This window comes from Phoca vitulina, unplaced genomic scaffold (assembly GCF_004348235.1).
Source record: "Phoca vitulina isolate PV1807 unplaced genomic scaffold, GSC_HSeal_1.0 scaffold91, whole genome shotgun sequence".
In the NCBI taxonomy this organism is placed as follows: Eukaryota; Metazoa; Chordata; class Mammalia; order Carnivora; family Phocidae; genus Phoca; species Phoca vitulina.
In genome coordinates this window covers 2,232,502-2,257,499 of record NW_022589794.1, presented here as the reverse complement: position 1 = coordinate 2,257,499, position 24,998 = coordinate 2,232,502, and the positions used below count along the sequence as shown (strand labels likewise).

General features: G+C 53.0%; 1 protein-coding gene across 2 annotated transcripts in view; it reads right to left on the bottom strand.

Annotated features, from left to right (window-relative positions):
* Positions 1-24,998, bottom strand: part of SFSWAP (splicing factor SWAP) — a 69,315-nt gene that overhangs the window by 11,850 nt on the left and 32,467 nt on the right. For both annotated transcript variants that reach the window (XM_032396318.1, XM_032396319.1), the window contains 6 exons: positions 24,056-24,187; positions 23,040-23,133; positions 22,003-22,171; positions 15,226-15,456; positions 14,018-14,208; positions 5,116-5,381 (listed from right to left, as the gene is read on the bottom strand). In XM_032396318.1, the coding sequence (XP_032252209.1) occupies positions 5,116-5,381; positions 14,018-14,208; positions 15,226-15,456; positions 22,003-22,171; positions 23,040-23,133; positions 24,056-24,187 (1,083 nt within the window). The remainder of the gene's footprint in view (positions 1-5,115; positions 5,382-14,017; positions 14,209-15,225; positions 15,457-22,002; positions 22,172-23,039; positions 23,134-24,055; positions 24,188-24,998) is intronic.

Below are 24,998 nucleotides of genomic sequence, written 5' to 3'. Positions count from 1 at the left end.
CTTACAAAATGGTGTTGACAGGTTTTTTTCCAGACCTTTCCCAAGATTTAGGTAACAAATTACAAGGGTGAGATCAATTGGACACCTTGACATTTTACCGAGTTTTCCCTCCAAAGAGCTCCGGGAGTCAACTCTGTCGGTGGGAGAAGCTGCTGACGGCTGCTGAGGTCTGTGCTCCCGCCCCAGTGAGCGGCCCTGCTGCGCTCTGGGCTCAGGAGCCCCGGGGGGGCTGGGCATGTGACACAGAGGCACGCACTTCGCACTGAGAACTCGGGGTGCCGGTCGGGGTGGGATCAGAGCCCCGGAGAAAGCTCTGCGTAATCAGACCTCTACACCACCCGTGGAATGCTTACACGGAGAACAATCCACTCGATAATCAGGAAACGTGGGTTAGTTCTAGTGCCTGCAAATCCCTAACTTTGATCCGATACCACTTTGCAGCGACTGCTGGAGGTCTGAGGGGAGGTGGCCGCCCCCCAGGACATGTGAAGTCGTCCGGGAAAGCAGCCCACTCAGTACTGGGGGCAGTGAGCTTCGTCAGATAATACTTAGGTTTTATTTTAATTAAAGAAGCACTACTGCTTTTATTCTGTTAACTAGGTGGTTAATATTGCTACCACAACACACGTGAGAAACAGGAGTTCCATTTTATAAGCAAATCATCTGTATGATGTGACTCAGATACTTTTTCTCGAATCCTCATAAATAACGGTCTGCTTCCAAATAACGGCAGAATGAGCCTTTTTATTTGAATGACAGTGCTGTTTGCAAAAAGCTTCTTTCCTCCAACGGTTAACCACTGGCCCCGCCCCATTTCCTCCGTCGCTGCTGCCTGAGCAGCCAAGAGCTCCTGCTGCCCACCACACTCCGTCGCTGCTGGGGGTGGGGGGCAGCTGTCCCGCGGCATCTCCGCCCGCCCAGCTGCGGATGGGGACAGCCTACGGGCGTCAGCTCCACAGAACGGAACAGCTGGCCCTCACCCGCACGCTAAGCACTGAGCGTCACATCTAGGGAATCCTACGCAGGATGACGAGACTATACGAATGACCATCATTACCCCAATTTTGCCGGCTTAAGCTGTTTTTTGTTGTTGTTTTCTTTATTTTAAGGACTTTATTTGACAGACAGAGACACAGCGAGAGAGGGAACACAAGCAGGGGGAGGGGGAGAGGGAGAAGGAGGCTTCCCGCTGAGCAGGGAGCCCGACGCGGGGCTCGATCCCAGGACCCTGGGATCATGACCTGAGCCGAAGGCAGACGCTTAACGACTGAGCCACCCAGGTGCCCCCAGGCTTAAGCTGTTTTTGAATGTTAACTATGACTTAGAAAATGTCATTCTAATCCCCAGTTCCTTCCCAAGCAGAAGTCTCGAGGGAACTGGGGACTGTGTAGACGCTGCCCCCAATGCTTTTACAATACTGTAAAATGGGGGACACAGAGTTCTACCTGGAATCTCTCCCCCATGGACATTCCTTAAACACCGACAAGCCGATGGAACAAACACCAAAGGTGATCTCCAATGTTCTTAAAGTAAACTTAAGTTCAAGCTTTAGAGTCTCGTAAGATTTTAAAAAGACCTAACCATTAAAGCTGAATTTTTAGGTGATACAGGAATGGCCTGAGTACTACTTTGTTCCATTTACGGCGAGAACCTGGTGAGGCATAAACAGAAAACACAGAGAGGGGTGTCTGGGTGGCTCAGTCCGTTGGGCCTCCGACTCTTGATTTCAGCTCAGGTCCTGACCTCAGGGTCGTGGGATCGAGCCCTGCACTGGGCTCTGTGCTGACTGCAGAGTTTGCTTGAGTTTCTCTCCCTCTGCCCCCCACCCCCCCAGCCATCTGCACTCTAATAAAGAAATAAATCCTCTAAAAAAACAAAAAAACAAAACCTAAAAAAACTAAAAAACAGAGAAAGAAAGTCTTACACTTTAATGTTGATTTAAAACACACTTAACGCTATGTGGTAATCACTGTGCTTTCTAAGAAGCAACATACCGATTTCCGAAACTAAAGATTTTTCTATGACCAGGTCGCCTCTGGAGACCCAGAGTCACCTACACCTCGGACGGACTGGGTACTAGGACGGCAGACATGCGAACGTCCCTTATCTTCTTCACACAGAGATCACTTCTGCTAGGAAAGGGCCTTCTAACCCTAACTTTGTACATTTACAAAGCACTTCAGTAATTTAATATGTAAAAGAAAATACATTTCAACCACAGAACGCTACAAATATTGACAAATGTGCATTTTACTTGGAGTTGGCAGGAGTCTTTTTTAAGACAATTGATTAAGTCGTGCATCAGGCCCAAGAAACAAGTCTGATAGGTCCTTTGTAGGCGTTACTGTAAAGGGTAATGCTATCTGAAAAGACAGTCAAGGAAAAATGATGACAGTGTCTTTAGCAACTTCAAGATTTGGTTAAAACTAGAGTATTTTTCACACATCCGAATTCAATTACTGAGAACAACAACTTCTCCTGGTGTTAACCCACCGGGGCCCCTGAGTTATCAGTGCTGGCAGCACCTGGACTGAGAAAGCACGGGCAGCCGCCCGTGGAAACACGCAGCATTCCCAAGTGAAGCCCACATGCCCTTCTCAGCCGCGAGCCGAGGCAGGACGCCCCTGGCGACCGGCAGGAGCCACCAGCTCCTCTGAGCGGCCCCGGGCCTCGGGATAGCTGGCCCCTCCTCTCAGCCCCAGGCCCTGAGCTTGGTGGAGGGCAGGTCTGGCTTCAAAAAGCATTGTCATCACATATGATTTTCCAAGGCAAAACATCATGGAATACCAAACACTTCGAAGGTTTTGTGTTACGATGTAATTTTTAATATTTTATAACGAAGCTGCACTTTACCTTAATATCCTACGTGAACTGCAAAATCAGAAACCAGAGAATGTGGCTGCTTCAGGGAACTGAGAACTTAGCCCCGTACCTACAGTCAGCCCAAAGCGTCATGGAGATACTCAGCCACCGGGATTGAAACAGTTTGAGAGTCACGAAAACTCAGCTCGGGTCACAGGTAACTTTCACTGTAGGTCAAATTAAGGTGAAGCTGGCAGCCTGCCATCGCAGACTCAAATGCAGAAAATCTTTAACTTAATTTTTTCTTGTAACTCAAGGTTACACACTAAGGATTAGGATTTTGCTTCTTGCACTTGTCAGCACTGAATATACAGAAAAATATAAAATATATTCAGATATAAAGTATGTTAACTCTAAATCTTTTCTAGAACAATTACTTAGGGGTGCCTGGGTGGCTGGGTCAGCTTGGGTCATGGTCTGGGGGCTGTGAGACGGAGCCCCGCGTCGGGCTCTGTGCTGGGCGTGGAGCCTGTTTGGGATTCTCTTTCCTTCTCCCTCTGCCCCTCCTCCCCTCTCTCAAAAAACAAAAACAAATACCAATTATTTAAAAAGTATTAGAATGGGGGCACCTGGGTGACTCAGTCAGTTAAGTGTCTCAGGTCATGGTCCCAGGGTCCTGGGATCTAGTCCCGCATTGGGCTCCTTGCTCTGCGGGGAGCCTGCTTCTCCCTCTCCCTCTGCCGCTCCCCCGCTTGTGCTCGCTCTCTCTCTCAAATAAATAAAACCTTAAAACAAGTACTAAAATAACATAAAATGACTTACTCTATTACAGTCAATAAAAAGCACATAAAACCTAGAATCTTAAAATTCTAAGTGTCAGACGAGCACTCAGCTGTGAAGAGAACAGGCTGGGGGGACGTGCGTGGCCGGCGCACCACCCTCCTCACAGCTGGGGGCGGGCTACACTTCATGCCGTACCTGCTCAACACTCGACGTTGGAGCAGAACTCACAGCTCACACTAAAGACGCGAGGAGCTCTCATCGTTGCCAGTCCCCCAGACTAGGGAGTAGGAGTGAATCACGGTCTGTCTTGTTAAAGCCGTGTGGTGAAGGACAATCGGCCAGAATTTACCGGGCACGTTATTGCTCAGAGGGCTGGTGTGGGCCTACGGGACTTATGTCCACTATACAATACGGTAAGAAACTCTCTCAAAAAAGAAACTTCAAAACGTTTTGAGATTTTCATACAAATTCCTGGGAGCTTCCAAAAATTGAAATTCTATCAGCAAAGTTGTTCATTTAATTAAAAAACAGCAAGGTGTGTGGGTGTGTGTCTGGGTATCTGCGTGTGTGTACACGTGGTGTGTGCATCTCACAATGGAACTTTTTAATTATGTTATGTTAATACATTAGCGATGGAACTTCTAAAGAACGATTAGAATTGCAGACAGCCAAGGATCAAATGTATTTATGTGGAGAATATCCAATTTCACTGTTGACAAGTGTAAATCCTCGTCAAGCCTTTGAGATCTGGTCTGGGTAAAAACAGGGAAAGCGTGTTGTTTTCAGGACATATTCGGAGAGGCGAATGTGTTTTAAACAGAGGAGGTGCAGGGCACGTACACTTTCCCAGGGAAGGGAGAACCAGCATCAATTACAGAGGGAAAAAACGAGATCCCAGGGGTCCAAGAGTTGCGCCAAAGAGAAAGCAAGCAGAGTGCACTCAACACTTAGAAACAGGTTGCAAGACATGATGCAGGTTTTAAAACCAGAGGTCTGCTTTTCAAACCTCCTGCAAGCCAGTTACTTAAAACTGCTTCACTGAGCAGTGAATTCTGTGACCCTTTAAGGGCCGTGTTTGTATCTGTGGCCTGAAATCTTCATCTTTTTTCTCAAACCCGGCAGTTAAGAGCGCCTCTTACGGGAGGTCACAAGGGCAAATCGATGGAGGGAAGAAACAGGCGCTGCTCGCCTGGACGCCGTGCAGGAGGGGCTGCGCGGAGCCCCCATCACAACACGCACACGGGCAAAAGGAATTAGCACGGGAAAGGCCCACAAACAAGACACCCCACCCTGTAAGTTTTACACACTGAACAGACCTGTTAAAGTTTATATAAACCTATTTTCCAAAAACCTGACCACAGCGGATGAGCTTTAGAAATTAAACTCAAAGACAACCTGAAAGCGTCATGGGGTTTGCCCGCTGCAGCCGTGCGGGAGTGCTCACCAGGTCTGCACTCGCCCCTGCCACTCTGGGGAAGGAGGACCCAGCACCCACCACAGCCCCGTACTTCGGGCGCCCCGCACACCCACCTGGAGCGCCGCGCCGTCCGATAGGCACTGGGGAGACAGTGCTTTGCTTTCGAGTGGGACCTGGGCCTGGATTTGGAGGATGAGTGGTACTTGGGGGAGCGCGACCTTGTGCGAGACCGCTTTTTGTGCTTTTTCTTCTTCCTCTCCTTCTCTTCTTCCCTCGGTGGGTCTTTACTTTTGCTGGAGGGCCCTTCTGGGGGTTTAACATCTGAAGCTGGCAAAGGTCTGCCTCCTGCCGGTAGCGAACACGACACAGTACTGGCTTCCTGGGGACAGAAGCAAACATCGGGATGTTAAGAGTGAAAATGGGACATTTCAAAATGCACACAGAATTTCAACTTTGGGGCCCTCACACCATTTAATGCACCAACACCCCTTAAAAAGGACCACGTCTCTTTCTATAGCTCTAAAATCTCGCCCTGGTGTCTCCGGAGAAGTGACGGCTCTGCAGATGCCAGGAGTATACGAGACCATTTCCCCAGACGGGGCTTGTTCAGCAGCTGGCGGGGCTCGACCTCGTCCAGGGAACACGGTGGCAAGGACACCGTGTTAGGAAAAGAGCCGCGCTTGCTCCTTCATAAATAATTGTGACTTTCCATTGACAGAGAAATCCTCCAACCTCCAGGACTGGGCTTTTAGGAATCTCTACACCAACCTGAAGATAATTTTTAAACAAGACCTGAACTAAAAGAGGTCCCTCTTTGATTTTAAGAACTCTGTCAAAAGAAAAAACCTTCCTTCTTTTCTTCCTGTATCTGTGTGAGTTGATAGATGTTAACTAAACCCACTGTGGCCATCCCTTTTGCAACACACCTCAGTGACCGCGCCGTGGACCTCCCACGCACGGTGCTGTGCGCTCAGGAACACGGGAAAACACGGCTCGCACGGCAACCCTGACCCAGGCAGCTTGCGGGCACAAGCCAGTCTGCACGTGCTGATCCAGCACAGTCCTGCTCTCAACACACTGTCCACCATAAACCCCTTCATCCGCCTGAAACAGACAGAGGGGACGTCCTCTGCATCCCCACGGCGGGAAGGCCAGCACGCGGACCAAGAGACGGGGTGCCCATCAGCTGTGAGCATCATCCAGAGCAATGCCAGTTCTAGCAATTTCTTCTGAAGAGCATTCACCCGAGTGTGCAGCCTGCATGCCAAGGCCCCACAGCACACCCCTATGGAACGACTATGACCTGGACACCCCCAAACGACCCTCGGGGGCACTGGTTCCACGTGGCGCACCGGACAGTGGAACAGCGCTCAGCCTTTAAAACGAGGCAGCAATCCCATGTCCGCAGACACCGACACTGTCCACGTCACAGCGTAAAAAAAAAGAAATGAGTTCACAAAAACAAAACAAACCCCAAACCCACCCAAACCTGAACCTGAATCCCAGCCCACGGGCTGCCTGCCTTTGTCCCCGAGAAAGGTCATTCCTCAATTCGCTCTAAATGACCACACAGACCGCGAGATGCACCGCGACTCTGCACTTGGCATCGTGGGCCTCCAAGGACTCAGCTGGGACACTCCGGGACGAAGGGAGGCAGGTGCTGAGCCTAAGGGATGGGCGCACCTGCGGGGCAGGGCTGCGGAATCCTGCAACTGCTCCCGTCCTCTTCTTGGGTCCCTGTGGTCCACGTGGACAAGGCCCACTGGACAAGGGGACAGCGCTTCCTGCTAAAGCCTCGCTCACCCCTCGGCCGTGTCCCTGCCCCCTGCGTTGACGTTCACGGCACTCTCTCCCACCTCCCCTCCCGTGAGCAGAGGCCCAAGGGGGCATGTGTGCAAGGCAGCAGGGCTGAGATGCTCGAGAACACCATGCCCTGCTCCCGGAGCGCTGTGTCCCAAGCGGTTTCTCCCCCCGCAGTAACTCAGTACGGGAGCCGGCAGGAGGAGGGCAGAGACCTCGTCCTCCCTCGCCAGCCTCCACGCAGCAGCGCGGCGAGCCCATCTCTAAGGGTCGGCCTAAACTGGCTCAGGGCGCCCATCTCAACCCCAGACAAGAACCCGCCCACGATGTCTGGGAACAGCCACTTCAGCTCTGGCACTGGTCAAGACTTGTCCGTGCGCACACACGTACACGGCACTCTGACCAAGCGCAGGAGGCTCCGAGGCGCTAGAGGCCGGAGAAGGGGAGGCCGCCCAGCCCCGCCTCATGCCGCGGGCACAGCCCCAGTGTGCCGACTGAGGGAGAACTCCATGCTGTGCGGCAGGAAAATCAGCTTGGGGCAGCTTTGAAAACTCCCAAGAAATTAGGGACACACGTTGCAAGAAAGGTGAGACGGAAGCTGGGGAGGAAGCCAGCACGTGGCCCCCCTGATGGGGCCCGGGGCCCACGTGGAAGCTGAGTGAGCGTCGGAGCCACCGGTGGAGGGAGGACAGCCGAGCTGCCCCAGGTCCTTCCTGAGCCCAGGCCCGAGACTCCCCGGGAAACCCAGACGGACCCTCCACCCTGCCCAGCGGTCTGCTCCGGGTCGAGTGCAGAGAATCCCAGGGCTGCCATCCCTCTCAGACTCTCCCTCTGTCCCTCCGCACGGGACAGACCCGCGGCACTCACCAGTGACACCCCGAGGCACTCCGAGGGGGCGCACACGGCACCCGGGCCATCGGGCACCGGGAAAGGCTGCATGCCAGCCTGAGACACGGAGGGCGTGCGGTGGCTCACAGGCTGCGCTTCTATTTACCCTTTTACTGCCAACCTGGGGACTCCATCTCTGAACCTCGTACTGTCTCTCTGCCTTTATTCCAACTACTGCCCGTTGTTAGCGACACCTCACCCTGGCTCCACTTGAAGAAACGGGTAATCAAACCAACATTTTCAAAATAGAACTTGTAATCGAGTCACTTATTTATTCTAATAAAATGATTATCGTTGAGAATTAAAGTGAAAATCAGCAACTGTAGGGACCTTTCCCCAACTGAATTAAGATGATTCATTGTGATGACCTCAGCTTATGAGTAGGAAAAGAATATTTAAAAATCCAGCAATTAGACTTGAGAACAAAACAATAAAGGGTAACAAATACCACCAGCTCAGTCACTGTGGCCCAACAGCTAGTCCCAGGGCGCCGCCCCCGTCACGTCTGAAGCTGAGCAGCTCCGTGCACTCGGGAAGGCAGAGACATCCGGACCCTCCCACAGCCCAGCCGCCATGCCAGGGCAGGGGAAGGGCAGGCTCAGTCACGACCCTCAGGCAGGCCGTGCCTCCCCGTGAGCAAGTGTCGGCACCAAGCTCAAAGACGCACCACCTGGAGATTTCCAGGCCATGCCTGTTCTGCACGGACAGGACGGCGGAAGGGAAGATGTGCTTCGGGAGTTCCAGGCGCAGGCCCGGGGCTCTGGCCACACAAACACAAGGGCAGGGTGCCCCAAGGCCTCGCAGGGGTGCTCCCTCACTCGCTAAGGGACAGGTGTGCATCACCGGCCTCTCCAGCTACCCTGGAGGGATTCCTGCTACACAGCGAGACAGGATGGGGAAATTCAAGGAACACCGAGGGAAGTTTCTCGTGGCCGCACAATAATGACGTGGGCCATAAAACTGTTTCAGGCAAATGTAAGCAAGATGTCTGGACGAGTGCAGTGGACACCTGCCCCCTTCTCGTGCAAATCCTGCCTGTGAGGGCAACGGCCCTTTCCGCCCCTCAATCCATGAATTCCAGAGGCAGCTCACTCTACCTGAGCAGGACACAGACCAGAACAGTCCACCTCCCTGGTCGTCGTGCCGAGGGAGATGCACACGAGCCTAGTCAAGCTGTCCAGGATTTAGGTCTGAGTGGGCAATGAGGTGAGTCAGGGGCTGCGGACGCAGCCGGCCACGGGACGCGGTGCCTGGAGATGGATCCTTGAGACACCTTCTGAGCCCCGAGTGGGCTGCACCACCCTCATAGCACAGAACAGGAGCCCCACTCTCTATTGGTTTTGCTTAAGCCACGTGGGGGCAGTGGGGTCGGTTTCTGACCCATGCAATCAAAGCCTGACTGGTACAGCAAGCCGGACTTTCAAACCATTAGAAAATAAACTCAGTACCCAACTAGCTATTGACTCTATACTTTGCTGCAACGATGGGAGCGTTCTGTTCCTGCTGCCTGTCCACGGCAGTTAGCTATTGGCCACGTGTGGCTCCGGGACACCTGAAATGTGGCCACTATGACTAAGGACCTGAATTTTGAATTTTCTTTAATTTTTAAAAAAAGTTTTATCATTTATTAGAGAGAGAGAGCACGAGCAGGGGGGAGGGGCAGGAGCAGAGGGAGCAGCAGACCCCCTGCTGAGCAGGGAGCCCGACACAGGGCCGAGATCATGACCTGAGCTGAAGGCAGACGCTTCACCGGCTGAGCCACCCAGGCGCCCCGATTTAATCTTTCTTAAGTTAAATTTAAACGACCATGGGTGGCTAGTGGCTACCATATTGAACAGTGCATACCCTGAAAACACCTTTGCCCATAAATGCTATTTCTGGCTTAACCAGAGTCTCCACTGCCTCGCTACCTTTAATGGCACGTACAAGTCACCTGGAAGACAGACCTTGCCTGCGGCTCCCCACCTCCCCACTCTGGTTTCTGAAAGCGCCCGGCAGAGCCCTCCGCGCCCGCGATCAACAAGAGGCTGATGGAAACGCCTGAGGGAGGCATGGCCACGGTGTGCACGCTGACCAGCACCAAACTAGCAGAACTGCCCTTCTGGGCTGGAATACTAATATTCCAGCAAAAATGATCAAAGCACAAACCACCATGAGGGGAGGAGAGGACACGGGTTGGTCTGAGTGGCGTTGGGGAGAATTCGAGGAGGAACTTTGGGAAAATTATGACAGTATTTAAAAACTTACTGCTCCCAGTTTAGGGACACTGGGAAATGACACTAGTCAGTCCTTTGATCACAAGGAAGTATCTGCCAACAAATTAGCACAAAATTAACAACTATTACGTCCTGCTGGGGGAAAACGAATTGCTCAGAAGCAGATGAACATGTACTTTAAAACATAATCTCATTTGTGAAATAACACTACATCAACTATAAAAATGGGATAATTATGCATAAATCTCAAGATTTTACTATGAGTTTGACATTTCAGAGTCTGAAACACATCCTGTGAAACTGCATGTTCAGGGACAACTGGGTGGCTCAGTGTTAAGCATCTGCCTTCGGCTCGGGTCATGATCCCAGGGTCCTGGGATCGAGCCCCGCATCGGGCTCCCTGCTCAGCAGGAAGCCTGCTTCTCCCTCTCCCACTCCCCCTGCTTGTGTTCCCTCTCTCGCTGTGTCTCTGTCAAATAAGTAAATAAAATCTTAAAAAAACAACAACAACAACAACCCGCACGCTGGCATCTCTGCTTACTGCCCGTCGGTCCAGGTCCCGCACGGCACCTCTGGAGCTGAGCGCCCAAGCTTTTCTCTGCATGTCCTACTGCGTGGGCGCCACTGCTCACCCGGTCGTCTATGTCCTCACGCCCTCCCACCCGACACAGTGGCCACCGCACGGTGTTCCCGTGGAGCTGCCCCTCCTCGTCAGTGTGCCCTCTGATTCCAGCAGGCAGCTGCGGCACCACCACCCCAACCGTGCCTTCTCCTGCAGACCCTCGGGGGCTGTGCTCATCGCTGGGGTGGCGCCCACCTCCACCGTGTGGGGGTCTTTCGCGCTGGAGGGCCCTCCCTATGTGGTCATGTCCCAGCATGACCAAGGTTCCTGAAGCCTGCCTCCCGGAGGCCCAGGCATCATCCACGTGCTCATCTTCTCGGCTGCCCTGCGTGCTGCAGGACGGTCCTGGTGGTCACATGCAACTGTGTGGTCACTGGGTAAGAAACAGGCTCCTCGTTCATCTTCCAAAGTGTCTTGGTGCTTTGAATACAACAGAGGCTCAACAAACACAGGCTGATTTTTGTTCTCATCTCCTCGCAAACTCTTGCTGGGCCCACAAACTTGGCAGGGTCACTAACCTGAACTGCTGCTCTCTACAGGGAGTCCTGAAATGTGCTGTTACCGTGCAAACGATCACGTGATAACGCAAACGAGCTCAACTTTAAGACCACTGCTTTCTCTTCATTTTGAATCAAGAACATAACCCAAAATGAGACATGTACGCGGATTTCTTACGGACATGCTTTTCTGTATCTTACAGACTGCTCAACAACGTACCGTCCGTACCTGTCCACATCGACAAACACACCCCACGACGTGACGTGAGGTTGTACCCAATTACAGAAGACCCCTCTCCTGACACGCAGGTCGGTGGGGCGGACAGAAGGGGCGAGGTGCACGTGGAACGTGCTGTGTACTGCAGGTGGCCTTTGCAGTGAGTGGAAAGGTGTGGGATTTGGTGACTTGCACCGTGTCCAGCTCTATGCTCGTCAAACCGAAGTAATTCCAAGTCGGGCAGGCCATGGTGGACAAAGAGGAAAACCATCCGCGAAACTGGTCACAAAGAGCCATCACAAAAGAGGTCAGCAGCCAGGAAGACATGAGGGGGGACCAGGACGCCATGCAGCCCATAAAAAGTCACTCTGTATCAGGACACTTAAAACCCATAAGCTAAGCAAAGAGATGTCATCTTTCCACCTGTCAGACTGACGAGTCAGGGGCTGGTGGCAGCCGGCGCCGGCAGGGGTATTTTCATACCCCCAGAGAGAGACAAAAATGGCCACAATCGTGTTAGGGGCTCACTTAGCAGCCTGAAATTTAAAAAGCGTTTCTACAGTCAGGGATTCACCCCATGGCTCCACACACTGAAGTGAGTGCACGAGACCCAGGAGCAGGGTTACAGCGCTAAGACGCGGGGGAGGCCTGCACGTCCGCCATAGACTGGGTCAACCTCAGGGCTGGTAGCAGTCCCTCGTCCAATCAATACTCCCCAAGCACGAGCGTGACGGGCACAGGAAAGAGCTCTTCCGGAGGCGAAAAGCCCGACATGCCACAGTAACGCACCGGGCGTGGGCCTAGGATCGTGATATTTCAATCTACACGTGGAAATAGGTTGTTTTCCCTTGAGAATACACAAGAAATAAAATGCAGTATTCACATACCATGGGGTATGATTCAGCTTAAAAAACGACATTGTGACAGGTGACACAGGCTGGTCCCGGAAGAACCAATACTCCACCTCCACGAGGCCCCGAGAGCAGCCAGGCCGACGGCCACAGACGGCGTGGGCGCCAGGGGCCCCCCAGCCAGTGGTTCATGGGGCAGAGTCTCACTCAGGAAGATGACAAGGCCCTGGGGGTGGAGGGTGGTGACGGCGGCACGCGATGCGAGTGTACTCAGTGCTGCTGAACGGTGTGCTCAGAAAGGGTTAAGGTGACAAGTTGTATATATGTTTATTTCACACAATAAAAACTGAAATAAATAAAAACTCCATAGGAATTGTGAAACAGGAACACACGAGTAGGGAGGCCTGCTTCCTCCTCATCCGTGCCTCTCCCCTGCATGTGAACGGTCTGCGTCATGCGCACGCACCGCTGTTAATCAAAGTCAAAGCAGATGAGCCGTCACAAGATCCTACCAGGTTTTGAGCCAGGCCTTCTGAGGGACGTCCCTACGCTGCCCTGCACAGGCGGCTCACACAGGCCTGGGGGCCACACCCCAGCAGCTCCCGAGCCCCCATACATGCCGGAGCTCCACACCCGGGTGGGGGGGCGGGGGGACGGGCATGCCAGCACCTGTGAGTGGAGTGTGCACAGCACGGCCCGCGAAGGCAGGCTAACCTGTCTCCAGAAGCTGCTTTAGGCTAAAATACTTTCCAGGTGAATCTCATTTATGACAATTGCCGATGTAATTAAAGTATTTTTGTTTCAAAGCAATTAAAGACATTATTACCATCTGCTACTACCGTTATGTTTTTGTTGAAATAGCTTAGAAATTACAATCTCTCCACTAGATATGCAAGAAGATTGACTCAGTGATTTAAACAAGAAGCACCAACACTCATTTCTAACGTACGTATGACAGATTCAGAACACGTGCGTGAAAACAAGAAAGGTGGGAGACGCCACCCGTGGATAAACAGGAAAAAAGCCCAAGTTGAAGCCTATCTTGTATTTACAAGGAGAGGATTCTGGTGGCTGTGAGGAGGCAACACAGCAGACTGGGGGAAACTGCGAATCAACGATGAATAATTCCGGCCGTGACCAAGTTTCCACTCAAACACGACGCTGTCAGGAAATACAGATGTGACCATGTAATGTCACCAGCTAAAACAGCTCCGTATGCAGATTTCCACGAGCTACACCATCCACTCCGCGTGCACACGGCCTCAGAACAATGCAGGCCACGCACACAGCCCACTCCGAGCCGCAACCATCCCAGGGGAGGCATGTCGGCCTCTGCTTCTCCCTGACCGAGCCCCAGCCTGGCTCCTGATGGGAGACGGTGGGCTTGGCTGGCAGCAGGAGGCGGGAGCCCGGAACTCAGGGTGAGGTTTTCCTCGGGAAAGAAAGACACCCAGCAAATACGTGCAGCCAAAACCCGTTTCGAGTCACAGCCCTAGACTCTCAGAGACGTCCACATGATCAAGAGCACAGGGCACCTTCTCCATCACTGGGGAAGGCCACTACAAGACAGGCTGGGGACAGTGGAGAAGCCCTGTCCCGAGCCCGGGGCAGGGGAGGAAACGTGCGGAGGGCTGGTCACGGAATTCAAGTACTGGTGTTGACGTGGACCCGAGCGGTCAGTGCTCTGGCCGAGTGTGTCCCCAGGTGGATGCACGTCCCTCCCGGGAAAGCCCCCAGTGGCCTCATGCGCTCTCGGGAGCAGAGGTTCCCGGCCCGGTGTTAGAGGTCCGAGTCTCTGAGACCGCACCCGGCACCTGCCTCGGGTGCTTTGATGGTTTTGACCACACTCTCCCGGGCCCCCTTGGGGCAGGAGACCCACACTCACACGCTTCTACACGGAACGCTGATGTGGACTTTAACTTACCTCCACGCTGAAAGGATTTTCCTCAACTTTTCCGACTTCTGCTTCTGGCAGAGGATTTTTTAAGGTTTGCAAAAATAAAGCTGCTTTCCTTTTACGTTCTGCTTGAAGCTGTTTCTCCTTCGATTCCTTAGACGCCTGGGCCAGCTTCTCTCTGGCAGCAGCTGCGAGTCGGTCCTCCAGCTTTTGCTTTGCTTAAGGAATAAACAGAAGACAGCGATGTTTAGAACATGTGGTATTTTATAAATACCTTGCTATCTTAATTTTCACAGGCAGAAAAAGGGCCACGAAATACAATGCAGTTGTTCTAAAAGATTAATGTGACCCAAATTTCAGGATAAACAAATCCGGCAAATTGAATTTTGAGAGAATTAGTTCAAAATGCGTATTATTAGTATTTCTAGTATTTCACCTTCAGAATCAAAGTCAGAAGGTTGATGGGATTCCACAGCGGGGAGAGCTGGAATCATGGAAACCTGAGAATGGCACTCATCCCCAGCTAAGGGATGCTGCATTACAAGGTTTACTCCAAACGATCCGACACATTGCTCAGTTACGGCAGTCGGTGTGGATTCAGACTCACGTGCGGAGCCGAGCCTGCTGAGAGCAACTATGCACGAGGCCAGGTCTGAGTAAGCCATCCTTCTACAAATGTTGCTTCATCCGTGCATGCATATACAGAAAAGCAGCATACAAACCCGGGGAGAACACACAGAAGCTGCTAATGCAACTACTTTAGTGCAGAACACAGTGTGTTCTGGAGGAGGGGTGGGAGACTGGGGGGGTGCTGGTGGTGTTGGGGGCAGCCGGCAGCCTGGCCGGGACCCAGCCTGGGCCTGCGTCACCTTGAAGGGTCTGAAGGCTCGGCGGGCAGACCGCCTCACAGAAGGGCATCTCCTTGTTTGGCACAGGACCCGAGCCGGGAACACAGGCTGAGCATTCGCCCCAAGGCGGTGGTCAGAGCGCAAAGGCCCCCCGCCCCCCATGAAAGCACTGTGGGCAGACTCTAGAAACAAACAAGCTGCCAGGGGTCCTGCGTCTGATGCTTAGTGAAGAGCAGTGCCCGCATGCTTGACACCCCCACTGAAGCCCCTTGGTTCTGGTGTCCAAAGACTGGAGGTCCCAGTGGGCAGTCTGCACTGCGGGCTTAGTAGGTCAACCTTGTGTTTACGTACTTTTTCTCTCAAGAAGTTGAAAACATAATGACAAACCTTGCTTCGCTTCTAGCTCCTCCTGGGTAAGTTGAGGCCGCTTCTCCTCAACAACTACACAGGGTGGGGTAACTGCCGGGTTAGTGTTTGTAGCACTACTAGAACTTTCTTGGCCTTCTTTGCCTTCTTCATCATCATCACTGTCATCATCTAGCTTAACACGATTTTTTTCCAGGGGAAGTAGATCATTTTCTTTGGCCTTGATTGCAAAGCTTATTGGAGCAAATGAAGCTATTGAAAAAAGTGAAAATGGTGATACATTTTTAGGTACCTGGAAGCACAGAGCAGAAACCCTCACGGGCCCCACCATCCACATGAGCATCGGCTGGCGGGGCAGCGTCCCGAGTGGAGCCACATCTTACGCAGAGGGAGATTCTAGGGGTAGCGGCCTGCGCCTGTGTGGTCAGAGGGGGCTGTTGAAACGCACGCTGCACGCAGGGAGGCTGGGCTGGCTCACGGGGGGACCCCATGCACGCCTCGCCAGGGACGCAGGCGCTAAGAGTGAGTCAGGGTTGCTGCGTTTGAAAAGGGTCAATTCTCCTTGGGGTTTTCTTTCTTTTTCTGGGCTCAGCATATGGCTGAATTTGCATAGGTCAAACAGGCATATGATGCGACTCCTCTATAAAAAGATATTTCTAAAAAATCCCAACCCTATAAAGTAGCCTCTTCTTACAAAGCGAAGGTTACTGGGCCCAGTCCCTCACTCAGCAAACATCGTAACAGGCACCTACTTCATGCGAGGCATCATGTCAGACCACTGCTGTCACAAAATCTTAGGTGGTTCCGTGTTCTCCCCAAGAATATTTGGGAATTTTAACTTAAGAGAAATACAAAGGCCCAAAAGGAAATAATCTTCTTCCCCGTACCCCCCCATCCACTCAGCACGCACTCGAGAGTCCGCTGCTCTCTCGGACACTAGGGTAAAGGTGGTTCTTAAGGACACCTAATCGACTGTATTAAGGTACTTCCCTTTTAAAAACCATGAATTATCATTTAATGAAAGACATCCAAGTAAACCACAGCAAAGGGAAATTTTAAAGTGCAGTGCACACCAGCGAACTCTGAGAACGCAGGAAGGGCGTTCTGGGTAGGTATGCTGCTTTTGGATGTGCTCGACATTTTCCGTAAGAAAACCGGCAGGTTCCAGCAGAAGGGGCATGTCTGTCGGTGACCGCACACGGGGAGGGGTGGCCCAGCTGGCCCCTCCGGGTCCCATGATCAGCATTTTGCGGCTCCATGGCCACGCAAGCTGGAAGTACGTAACTACCCCAGATCTCTGAAACATAACGACCTTTTGTCTACAATCACCTCGAGCCAGAGCACACCCAGGTGCTCAGTGCTGGGAAAAGCACAGTTGGTAAGTCAAGCGGAAAGTCAGCGTCGCACCGCCTGCGCCCCCGTGTACGACAGACCCCGCCCAGAGGCCACACAGGGGTCCCAAGCACGGTCTGTTAGGAGAGTCCACGGTAACCACTGTCCTGTGCGTGTGTTACACAGCCCATCGTCTGCAGGCACGCTACATCATCTACGGCTGAAATGCTACGATGTCGGGGACTGTGGGGCGGGCAGCGGGGGTAGCGGGGTGGTGTGCTCATCACAGCACGCTGCGTCTGTACACCCCGAAATTTTCTGAGAAAAACAAGTTTATTTATTTATTTATTTTTTTTTAAGTTTTTTTTTTTTTTTTCTCAAAGATTTTATTTATTTATTTCACAGAGAGAGAGAGAGAGTGAGAGCAGGAACACAAGCAGGAGGAGCGGGAGAGGGAGAAGCAGGCTTCCTGCTGAGCAGGGAGCCCGATGTGGGGCTCGATCCCAGGAGTCTGGGATCATGACCTGAGCCGAAGGCAGACGCTTAACCACTGAGCCACGCAGGCGCCCCGAAAAACAAGTTTAATATTAACCCTTTACTGCCTATAGTAATATGATCTCTAACAAACACAGGCTCAACTGAACTTAAAAGGCAAAAAAATCACTTGAATGTTAATCAAAATTGCTCACAGACTTGGGGCTACAGTATTCTATCTCAAGATAACTTTAATGGTTCTCAAACCATCTCTTCCTCCAAACAGAAAAACCAGCCTTCCACAAATGTCATATTTTAAAATGAAAGCTTCCGGAACACTTTCTGTGCTAACACAACATTTGTAAGGACACTTGGCATTTACGCGTGTGAAACGAGGCCAAAGAGCACGGTTACTGGACACAGACGCTAAAGCTAATTTAGTAACGGAAGGGAGCACCGTGACAGCCCGCGGGCCTCACCTCGCTAGTGCGCAGCCTCGTCAGGGGTGCTGCTGGCCTCCCCGCTCACACACGGGGAACCGAGGTAGTCACTTCCCCAGCGAGCGGAGCCAGAGCGCGGAGGACGGGAAACCTGCCTTCGTGTGAGGGAACCTACCCCGGATCCCCTGCAGCTAGGATGCGCCCTGGCTCCAGCCCCGCCTCCGTCTGCCGGGCCTCCGTCTGCGCGGCCTGCCGCTGCCAGCCTCCCTTCCCCGGCCTCTGCCTCCCTTCCCCCGCTTCCGCCTCCTCCAGCCTCAGCGCACGGACACCGGCCTGGCCTCTCTCCTCCACCCTCCCCACCTCTGCGGGTTTCGTATCCTGTGTCCACAGCCTGCTCACCCTGGGCTGCAGGGCGTGGGGCCAACGCGGCTGGGAGCCAGGCCCGAGCAGCAGTCAGTGCGTGTGGAGGCGCCCACAGTGCCCAGGCCTCCATTTTCCGCAGCAGACGCGACTCCACGGATAAGGGAACAGGCTCGTTACTGTCGGCCTTCAGAAGTAACCACGTGCTCTAGGGAAAACTCTGAAGCCGCCGGCGGACAAAACGGAAGACCCGCCGAAGCGCAGACGTGAGGAGGAGCCGCCCGCACACACGTGAACGGGGCCACGCCGGAGCATTAGAACCTGCTCCCACAGCGCCGTGCCATGTTTCCGGGTCAGCAGAGATCATTTTTAAAAACCGGAGTATTCTCTCTTGTTCTGGACGCTCCAGTTTATTTCACAGTTTCCCACGACCACCGCCGAGGGTTTACTTCTAAGAGCCTACGCGCCTGCAGTGAGCACCCTGAGCACCCGGCCGGGTCGCCGGGCTGGGCCGCAGCTGTCGGCGCGGAGGCCGGTCTTCTAGGGGCCGCGCCCTTGCACGCCTGCGAAGACAGCTCGCGTCCCCGCGGCCCGGAGCCTCTCCCTCGCTGAGCGCTGTGTTTAACTTGACTGATTTGGGAGGCAAAAAACAGCATTTTGTTAACGAAGATACACTTTAAAAATTTATTTACTGACCAGCTACTTTTCTTCTTTTGTGAGTGATCTGCCCGTGTCCTCAGTCCACTCCCCTCTGCCGCACTGTCTTTTCTCAGCGGGCGCTGAGCTCTTCCCACAGTGCGCACAGCTCCGCTTCTCCTCCTGCCGTGTGAGCCGTCTGTCACTGAACTTCGTCCAGGTCCTGCCCCCGTCAGACCTCCTAATCTTTCCTTAGGATTTAGGGCTTCAATTTTTAGAAAGTCTATTCCAACTCTTAGATTATAAAAAAGAAATTACCTTTATTTTCTTCCATCTTCATGGTTCTTTTAAAAAAAAAGATTTTATTTTAAAGAGAGAGAGTGTGTGTGCAGGAGCTGAGGCAGTGGGACAAGCAGGCTGTGACCTCAGCGCGGAGCCCGACGCAGGGCCGGATCCCAGGACCCCGAGATCACGACTGGAGCTGAAATCGAGTTGGTGACTGCGCCAAGCAGGCGCTGCTTTATGATTTTTTTTTTTCATGTAAATACATAATCTGTCTGGAACTATTGTTGTCAGACGTGAGGCTGAAGTCATATTCATTTGTTCTCCGTAACGGGGGGCCGGGCTTGCCGACGTGAGCTACTTTCGCACTGAAGAAGCTTCGCCGTCCACACTGCACGACACGCCGGCGCCTGCCGGGGACCTGCCGCCGGGCCCCGGGCCGCCCCGCACTCCCACGGGCCTTGGGTGGCGCAGGCTCTTCTTTCCTGTGGGAGCAAACCTGACCCAACGCAGTCCTTCCAGCGGCCTGTGCTCTGGGACTTGGCCGAACCCGTGCATGTCCCCTAAGTTCTTCCAGACCTATACGTCCATCACACTACCTCTTCTCGACACGACAGTGGCAACTTATACTTTCCCAATTTTTTATTTTCAAATTCATTCAAATTTAGGGTTATATTTATTATTCCTGCGCACTCGGAAAATCTGATTTTCTTCACCCACTGTATGCTGTGTATCCTATCCGCCTGCACAACAATATGCTTCACTGGCCTTTTCCTACATCCTCGCTGGGTCCGGCTCTGACACGTACTGTTCCCCCTCTCCTGCGTTCCTCAGATGCGTTTTATGCTTTCTAGGTTCTTCTTCTTCTTCTTCTTCTTTTTTTTTTTTTTTAAGATTTTATTTATTTATTTGAGAGAGAGAATGAGATAGAGAGAGAGCCTGAGAGGGGGGAGGGTCAGAGGGAGAAGCAGACTCCCCGCTGAGCAGGGAGCCCGACGCGGGACTCGATCCCGGGACTCCAGGATCATGACCTGAGCCGAAGGCAGTCGCTTAACCAACTGAGCCACCCAGGCGCCCCATCTTCTTCTTCTTTTTTAATATTTATTTGTCACAGCGAGAGAGGGAACACAAGCAGGGAGAACAGTAGAGAGCGGGAGAAGCAGGCTCCCCGCGGAGCAGGGAGCCCGACGTGGGGCTCGATCCCAGGACCCTGGGATCATGACCTGAGCCGGAGGCAGACGCTTAGCTGACTAGGCCACCCAGGCGCTCCAACGTTCTAGGTTCTTGAGCCGAATGCTTGTCACAGGTTTTCTTTACCAACACTGAGCATACAAAAGCTATGTAAATTTTTGTTTGACAATTTTGCTGCATTTGACAATTTTTTGACAAGAAATATTCCCATTGGGGGTGCCTGGCCGGCTCAGTCAGCGGAGCGAGTGACTCTTGATCTCAGGGTTGTGAGTTTAAGCCGCATGTTGGGTGTAAAAATTACTTAAAAATGTTATCTTAAAAAAAAAGAAAAAGATTTCTTTGACTCATTATTTTGGAGTGTTGACGCGTCTGGAAGTGTCTTTGTGCCCGGGAGCATCCGGAATACTTCTCCTTCAGAATTCCAGACACACCCTAATTATCTGGCATTTATTGCTGCAGATACGGGTCTGATGTGCCAATCTGCCTTTCCTCCGCCCGGGGCACAACCTGCCCGTTCTTCTCTCTGGATGCTTTCCTGCACCTCCACCTCCTCCCCTGGAGATCTGAGAACAATCTGCAGCCCATCTTCGCACCCGGGGTGATTTTCAGGCTTTCAGTGTGTTTCACCGTCTGGAGGCTGTTCCTAGGCGACCCCTGCGGATGCGCGGCCACCAGCGGCCCCATGTCCCACACTCAGTCGCGATGCCACCCTGGCACCCACGCGCTCCGCGGCTCCACACCCGACAGTCACAGGCGCGGGCCGGGCTCTGTGAGACGGCTCTGAGCGCAGCGGGAGGGGAGCGGGCCGTGTGGTCCCAGCTGCCCCACTGCCCGACGATCGCGGCAGTGTGGGGGCAGCCCTGGCTGAGGGGCAGGCCTCCTGCTGCCCCCGGCTGCTCTGGCCTCCCACCCGCCCCCTCTCTGGTTGGCAGAGGCTGCCATGGCCTGGGGGTCACTGCCACCGAGCCCCAAAGTGTCCCTCTCTCCTCTATGAACTAAATTCCAGGCGGGCTGGCCTGTCCTTCTGAAACACGGATAGTAAATACCTCCCCCTGCTTCTGCAGCAACAACTGATTTTATTCTCCACTTATTATGTTCCTTTGTCATTTCGATGAGAGTCTGCAGGTGGCTGGGAAGGGTGAGAGATTCAGCAGGTGTGCTTAGGTAACTCCTGGAATGAGAGGCTCGACTGAGTTTCCCCGGTCAGTCACCCATCTGCGCCGGGCTGGTTACTCCAGATCACCACCCTATCCAACAAGGCAGCTCGATGCAAAGCACCTCTGCCCCAGCAGCTCGCCCTCCCCCAACTCTCTGCAGCTCTGTGTCCGGCATCAGCCCCACCAACAGCTCCAGGCGACTCTCTGCTGGGTGTCCTCACAGTCACCACCTGGATGCAGTCACTCCTCTGATCTGGCACCTGCGACGACCAAAGTCCCAGCGCCCCACGAGCTGGTTGTGGGGCCGCGCCCCCCAGCACCCAGCCACCACTCTGACCACGCCTCCTGTGTGCACCTGCATGCAGCTCCGGCCATGCGGCCTCTGCCTGGGACTGCGGCCCTGTGTGGGGTGCCTGGTACTCCACCAAGTCTCTCTTGTCCCTGCCACGTGGGACTCACTGCAGCTTCCTACGTCTCACCCACACTGACCTGTGCCAGCCCCCCACCCCACCCTTTTTAGTATATCGACGCTTTCTGTGTAGGCCTGTCTGAACAGAAGAAAGTCGTTCTAAGAACATAAATGGTGACAAGGTGCAGGGAGTGGAGGAGTGCCCGGGAGAGGGCCTCAGGACACAGAGACAACTAATCTCACTGGTGCCAGAGTCCGTACGCAAGCGTGGCTGCCAGAGTCCAAGGAGGAACCAAACACCCGGGACACGTGCTGAACATTTCCGTTAAACTTGCTAGAACAGACCACGAGACAAAGCTGTACCTCAGACGAGCTCCTATCCCAATGGCCCCACACTCCAAATGAGGAAAGACCGCGAGGTAGGGGAGCTTTAGGACAGCAACCTCCCGGAGGTGACGAACCCCCCCACCCCCGACCTGACCTGACGTCTGCGAGGGCGGGACTGGCAGCGGCCTACCTTTGACCAGCTTCCCGTCTGCCACAGTCTTACTGGATGACGCCTCCTTCTTCCCCGTGGGGCCGCCTCTCGCTGCGTCGGCCGAGTCTTCACACACACCCTCCTCCCCACCGTCACTCGGCTTTTCGGGAGCAGATTCTGCAGGAGCCTCTTCTGGTGCTGACACAGCCTAGAGATTGAACATGACGGTCAACGGCGCCGTCAGAGCCACCCAGGGTTTGTCACAGACAGACAGACTGACTTGCCACCTCCTGACACAACACAGCAGAGGGGGAGCGCAAGGAGGTTCTCCCTCTGGAAGGACAGAATGCCTCTAAAAGCTGTAACGCCGTCTCGGGGGCCGACGCACACTGCCTTTTCTTCGGACACAGATGCCTGAGAACCCTTCCAGAGTATCAGATCATGCCCGTCGGCTGCACATGAGTCATTTTTATCAGTCTGAGCAATTACAGATACAAGTCTGAAGAACGCCACTGATAAGAAGCAAGGCCTACATCATTTACCAAAATAGGTTTGAACCCAACAGGCACCCACGTAACCAGGGGAGCACTGCAGCAGAAGCGTTACAAGGACAGGAGGAGCGGCATCCAGCAGGCGTGCGAGTCCCACGGCGGGACGCTGCACGGCAGCCGGCCGCCCCCAGGATAAAGGCCCCACCACGGGCAGCGCCGGGCCAGCACTGGCCATGAGCACCACGCTCACATTCTACATACGGACAGATATGTTAGTGCAAAAGAAACAGGGAACAGGGCCTCCACCAAAAGCTGTTAAAGATAATAGCCAACCAAAACATCAAAGGCTTCAAGAGACAGGATTCTCCGTTAGAACACGCTGATCATCAATGAACTATGCATAGGGGTCAAAGTTTTCAAAGGATCCCAAACACAGGTTTCAACTCTGAAAGGTGCATGACCCTCGCAGACGGAGTACAGCCAGGAGCCCTTTGCTGCGTCCTGAGAATAAGTACCAAGTATTCCTGCACCTGTGCACCAGCCAACACAGAGGCTCCCGGCCTCCCCGGCCCCGCAGACAGGTACCTGTGCACTGTCGCCCCCTTCCTTCTGGAGGAAGAACTGCTTCTTGAACTCGTAGTAGGCGTTATACTGGTGCCAGGGCTGCAGGAACTCGAACCTAGGAGCAGAGACGAGGACGAGTCAGCTACGCGGACACACGGGGCTCCTCCAGACGGCTCGCTGCGAGCAGACGCTGTCCCACATGCTCTCCAACGACTAACTCGAGCCAGTTACCCCAACAGCCGTGTGCGGTCACAGAATCACATGTAAGCGCAACCTCATGCTGGCTGGCTCACACCCGAGGCGTGGAACATTATTTGATTAAATGGCAGACTCTTTTCCCTGGTTCTTTGTTTTGTGTTTCTTTATAAACACGTATCTTTTTTTTATTTTTTTATTTTTTTATTTTTTTTTTTTAAAGATTTTATTTATTTATTTGAGAGAGAGAGAATGAGAGAGAGAGCATGAGAGGGGGGAGGGTCAGAGGGAGAAGCAGACTCCCTGCCGAGCAGGGAGCCCGATGCGGGACTCGATCCAGGGACTCCAGGATCATGACCTGAGCTGAAGGCAGTCGCTTAACCAACTGAGCCACCCAGGCGCCCCCACGTATCTTTTTTTTAAACTTGTATTTTTCTAGCTGGCATATGTATCTTTCCAGTTTTTATTTTCACTTTATTTGGTTAACAAACAGTCTGATATTCGTTTCAGGTGCATGGGGTACTGACTGAACACCTCCATGCACCCCCCGGTGCTCCCCAGGACAGGTGCCCTCCTTCATCCTCGTCCCCACCCCCTAGATGGCAGATTCTTGAAAAGCAGGAACTCCAGCCCTGTTTTAGGTAAGCTTCAACATTCTTAAAAACAAAACAAACAAAAAATCCACCACACAACTGTAAGTAATTCAGCAAGGTGATTATAAGACGTATTTATGTAAACACACGAGGATTAAAAACATTAATGAAAGGAATCACGTAGCTAGACTAAAACCAAGCTAAGTGAAATGCCACACACCCACACATCCCCCGCGTTCCATTCCTCACCTCTGGTCGTTCTTGGCACGGACGCTGGTCTCAAACTTGAGGCCGTTGCGAGCCACGTATTCTGCCAGCTTGTCGATCACGGGCTGAATGTCGGGGGGCGGGGGGATGATGGCCGCCACGGGAGCAAGTGCACTGCAGAGGAGAGCTCCGTCACACTCCCAGTGCAGGGGCGCCCGAAACCACCAGCTGGTGGACAAGCGCAGCGCGCTGCGGGGGGCTCTGAGCGTCCTGGGCCACACCCACACGCAGTGACACACACGCACACACACGGAGACTCTATCTGAGCACACCTTCAACCACAAACAATTAATCAAAGTCAGCTCCTTGAAAATGGACCAAAATATCATTGCCAATGGTAAAAATGGAGTTTTATGGAAAATAAGACTTTAAACCATTAAAACAGGTTTATTTTTTCCCCTAACGTTTCCCTCCAGTGATAAGCCAATTCTTAGAAGCAACCAAGAATAAGTCATGCGTTGATTCTTTTTCACATTAAAACAGAGGACATGCACTTCAACATCCTCATTTTGTGCCCCCTTTCTCAGCACGGTCAGAAAGAAGGTCATTTTGCAGAAACACCCAAGTGTTCTGTCAAATTTCAACTGCAGGCACCCAGCGCTCCTGACAAAGCGCCCACAGCGCACTCGCCCACTCTGCAGACCCCAGATGTTGGTGTAAGACAGGTGTTGGGGCCCAGTCCCTGCCCCACTGTCACTTTTGTTCAACGCTCAGCTGGTCTGGCAGCCGGCCCCCATTTGCCTACAGCTTCTGGGAGTCACTTCCATCGACTTTATAAATCCTGCATTTCTTGGAAATAACTGCAGCTTCACTTCCCCTTGACTTTACGAAGAACTGCCCAACTGAGATGTCAGAACATCAGAAAGCCCAGATGTGGGGGGTCAGGGTGGTGTGGGTGCTAAGGATGCAGGGGTTATGGGGACTG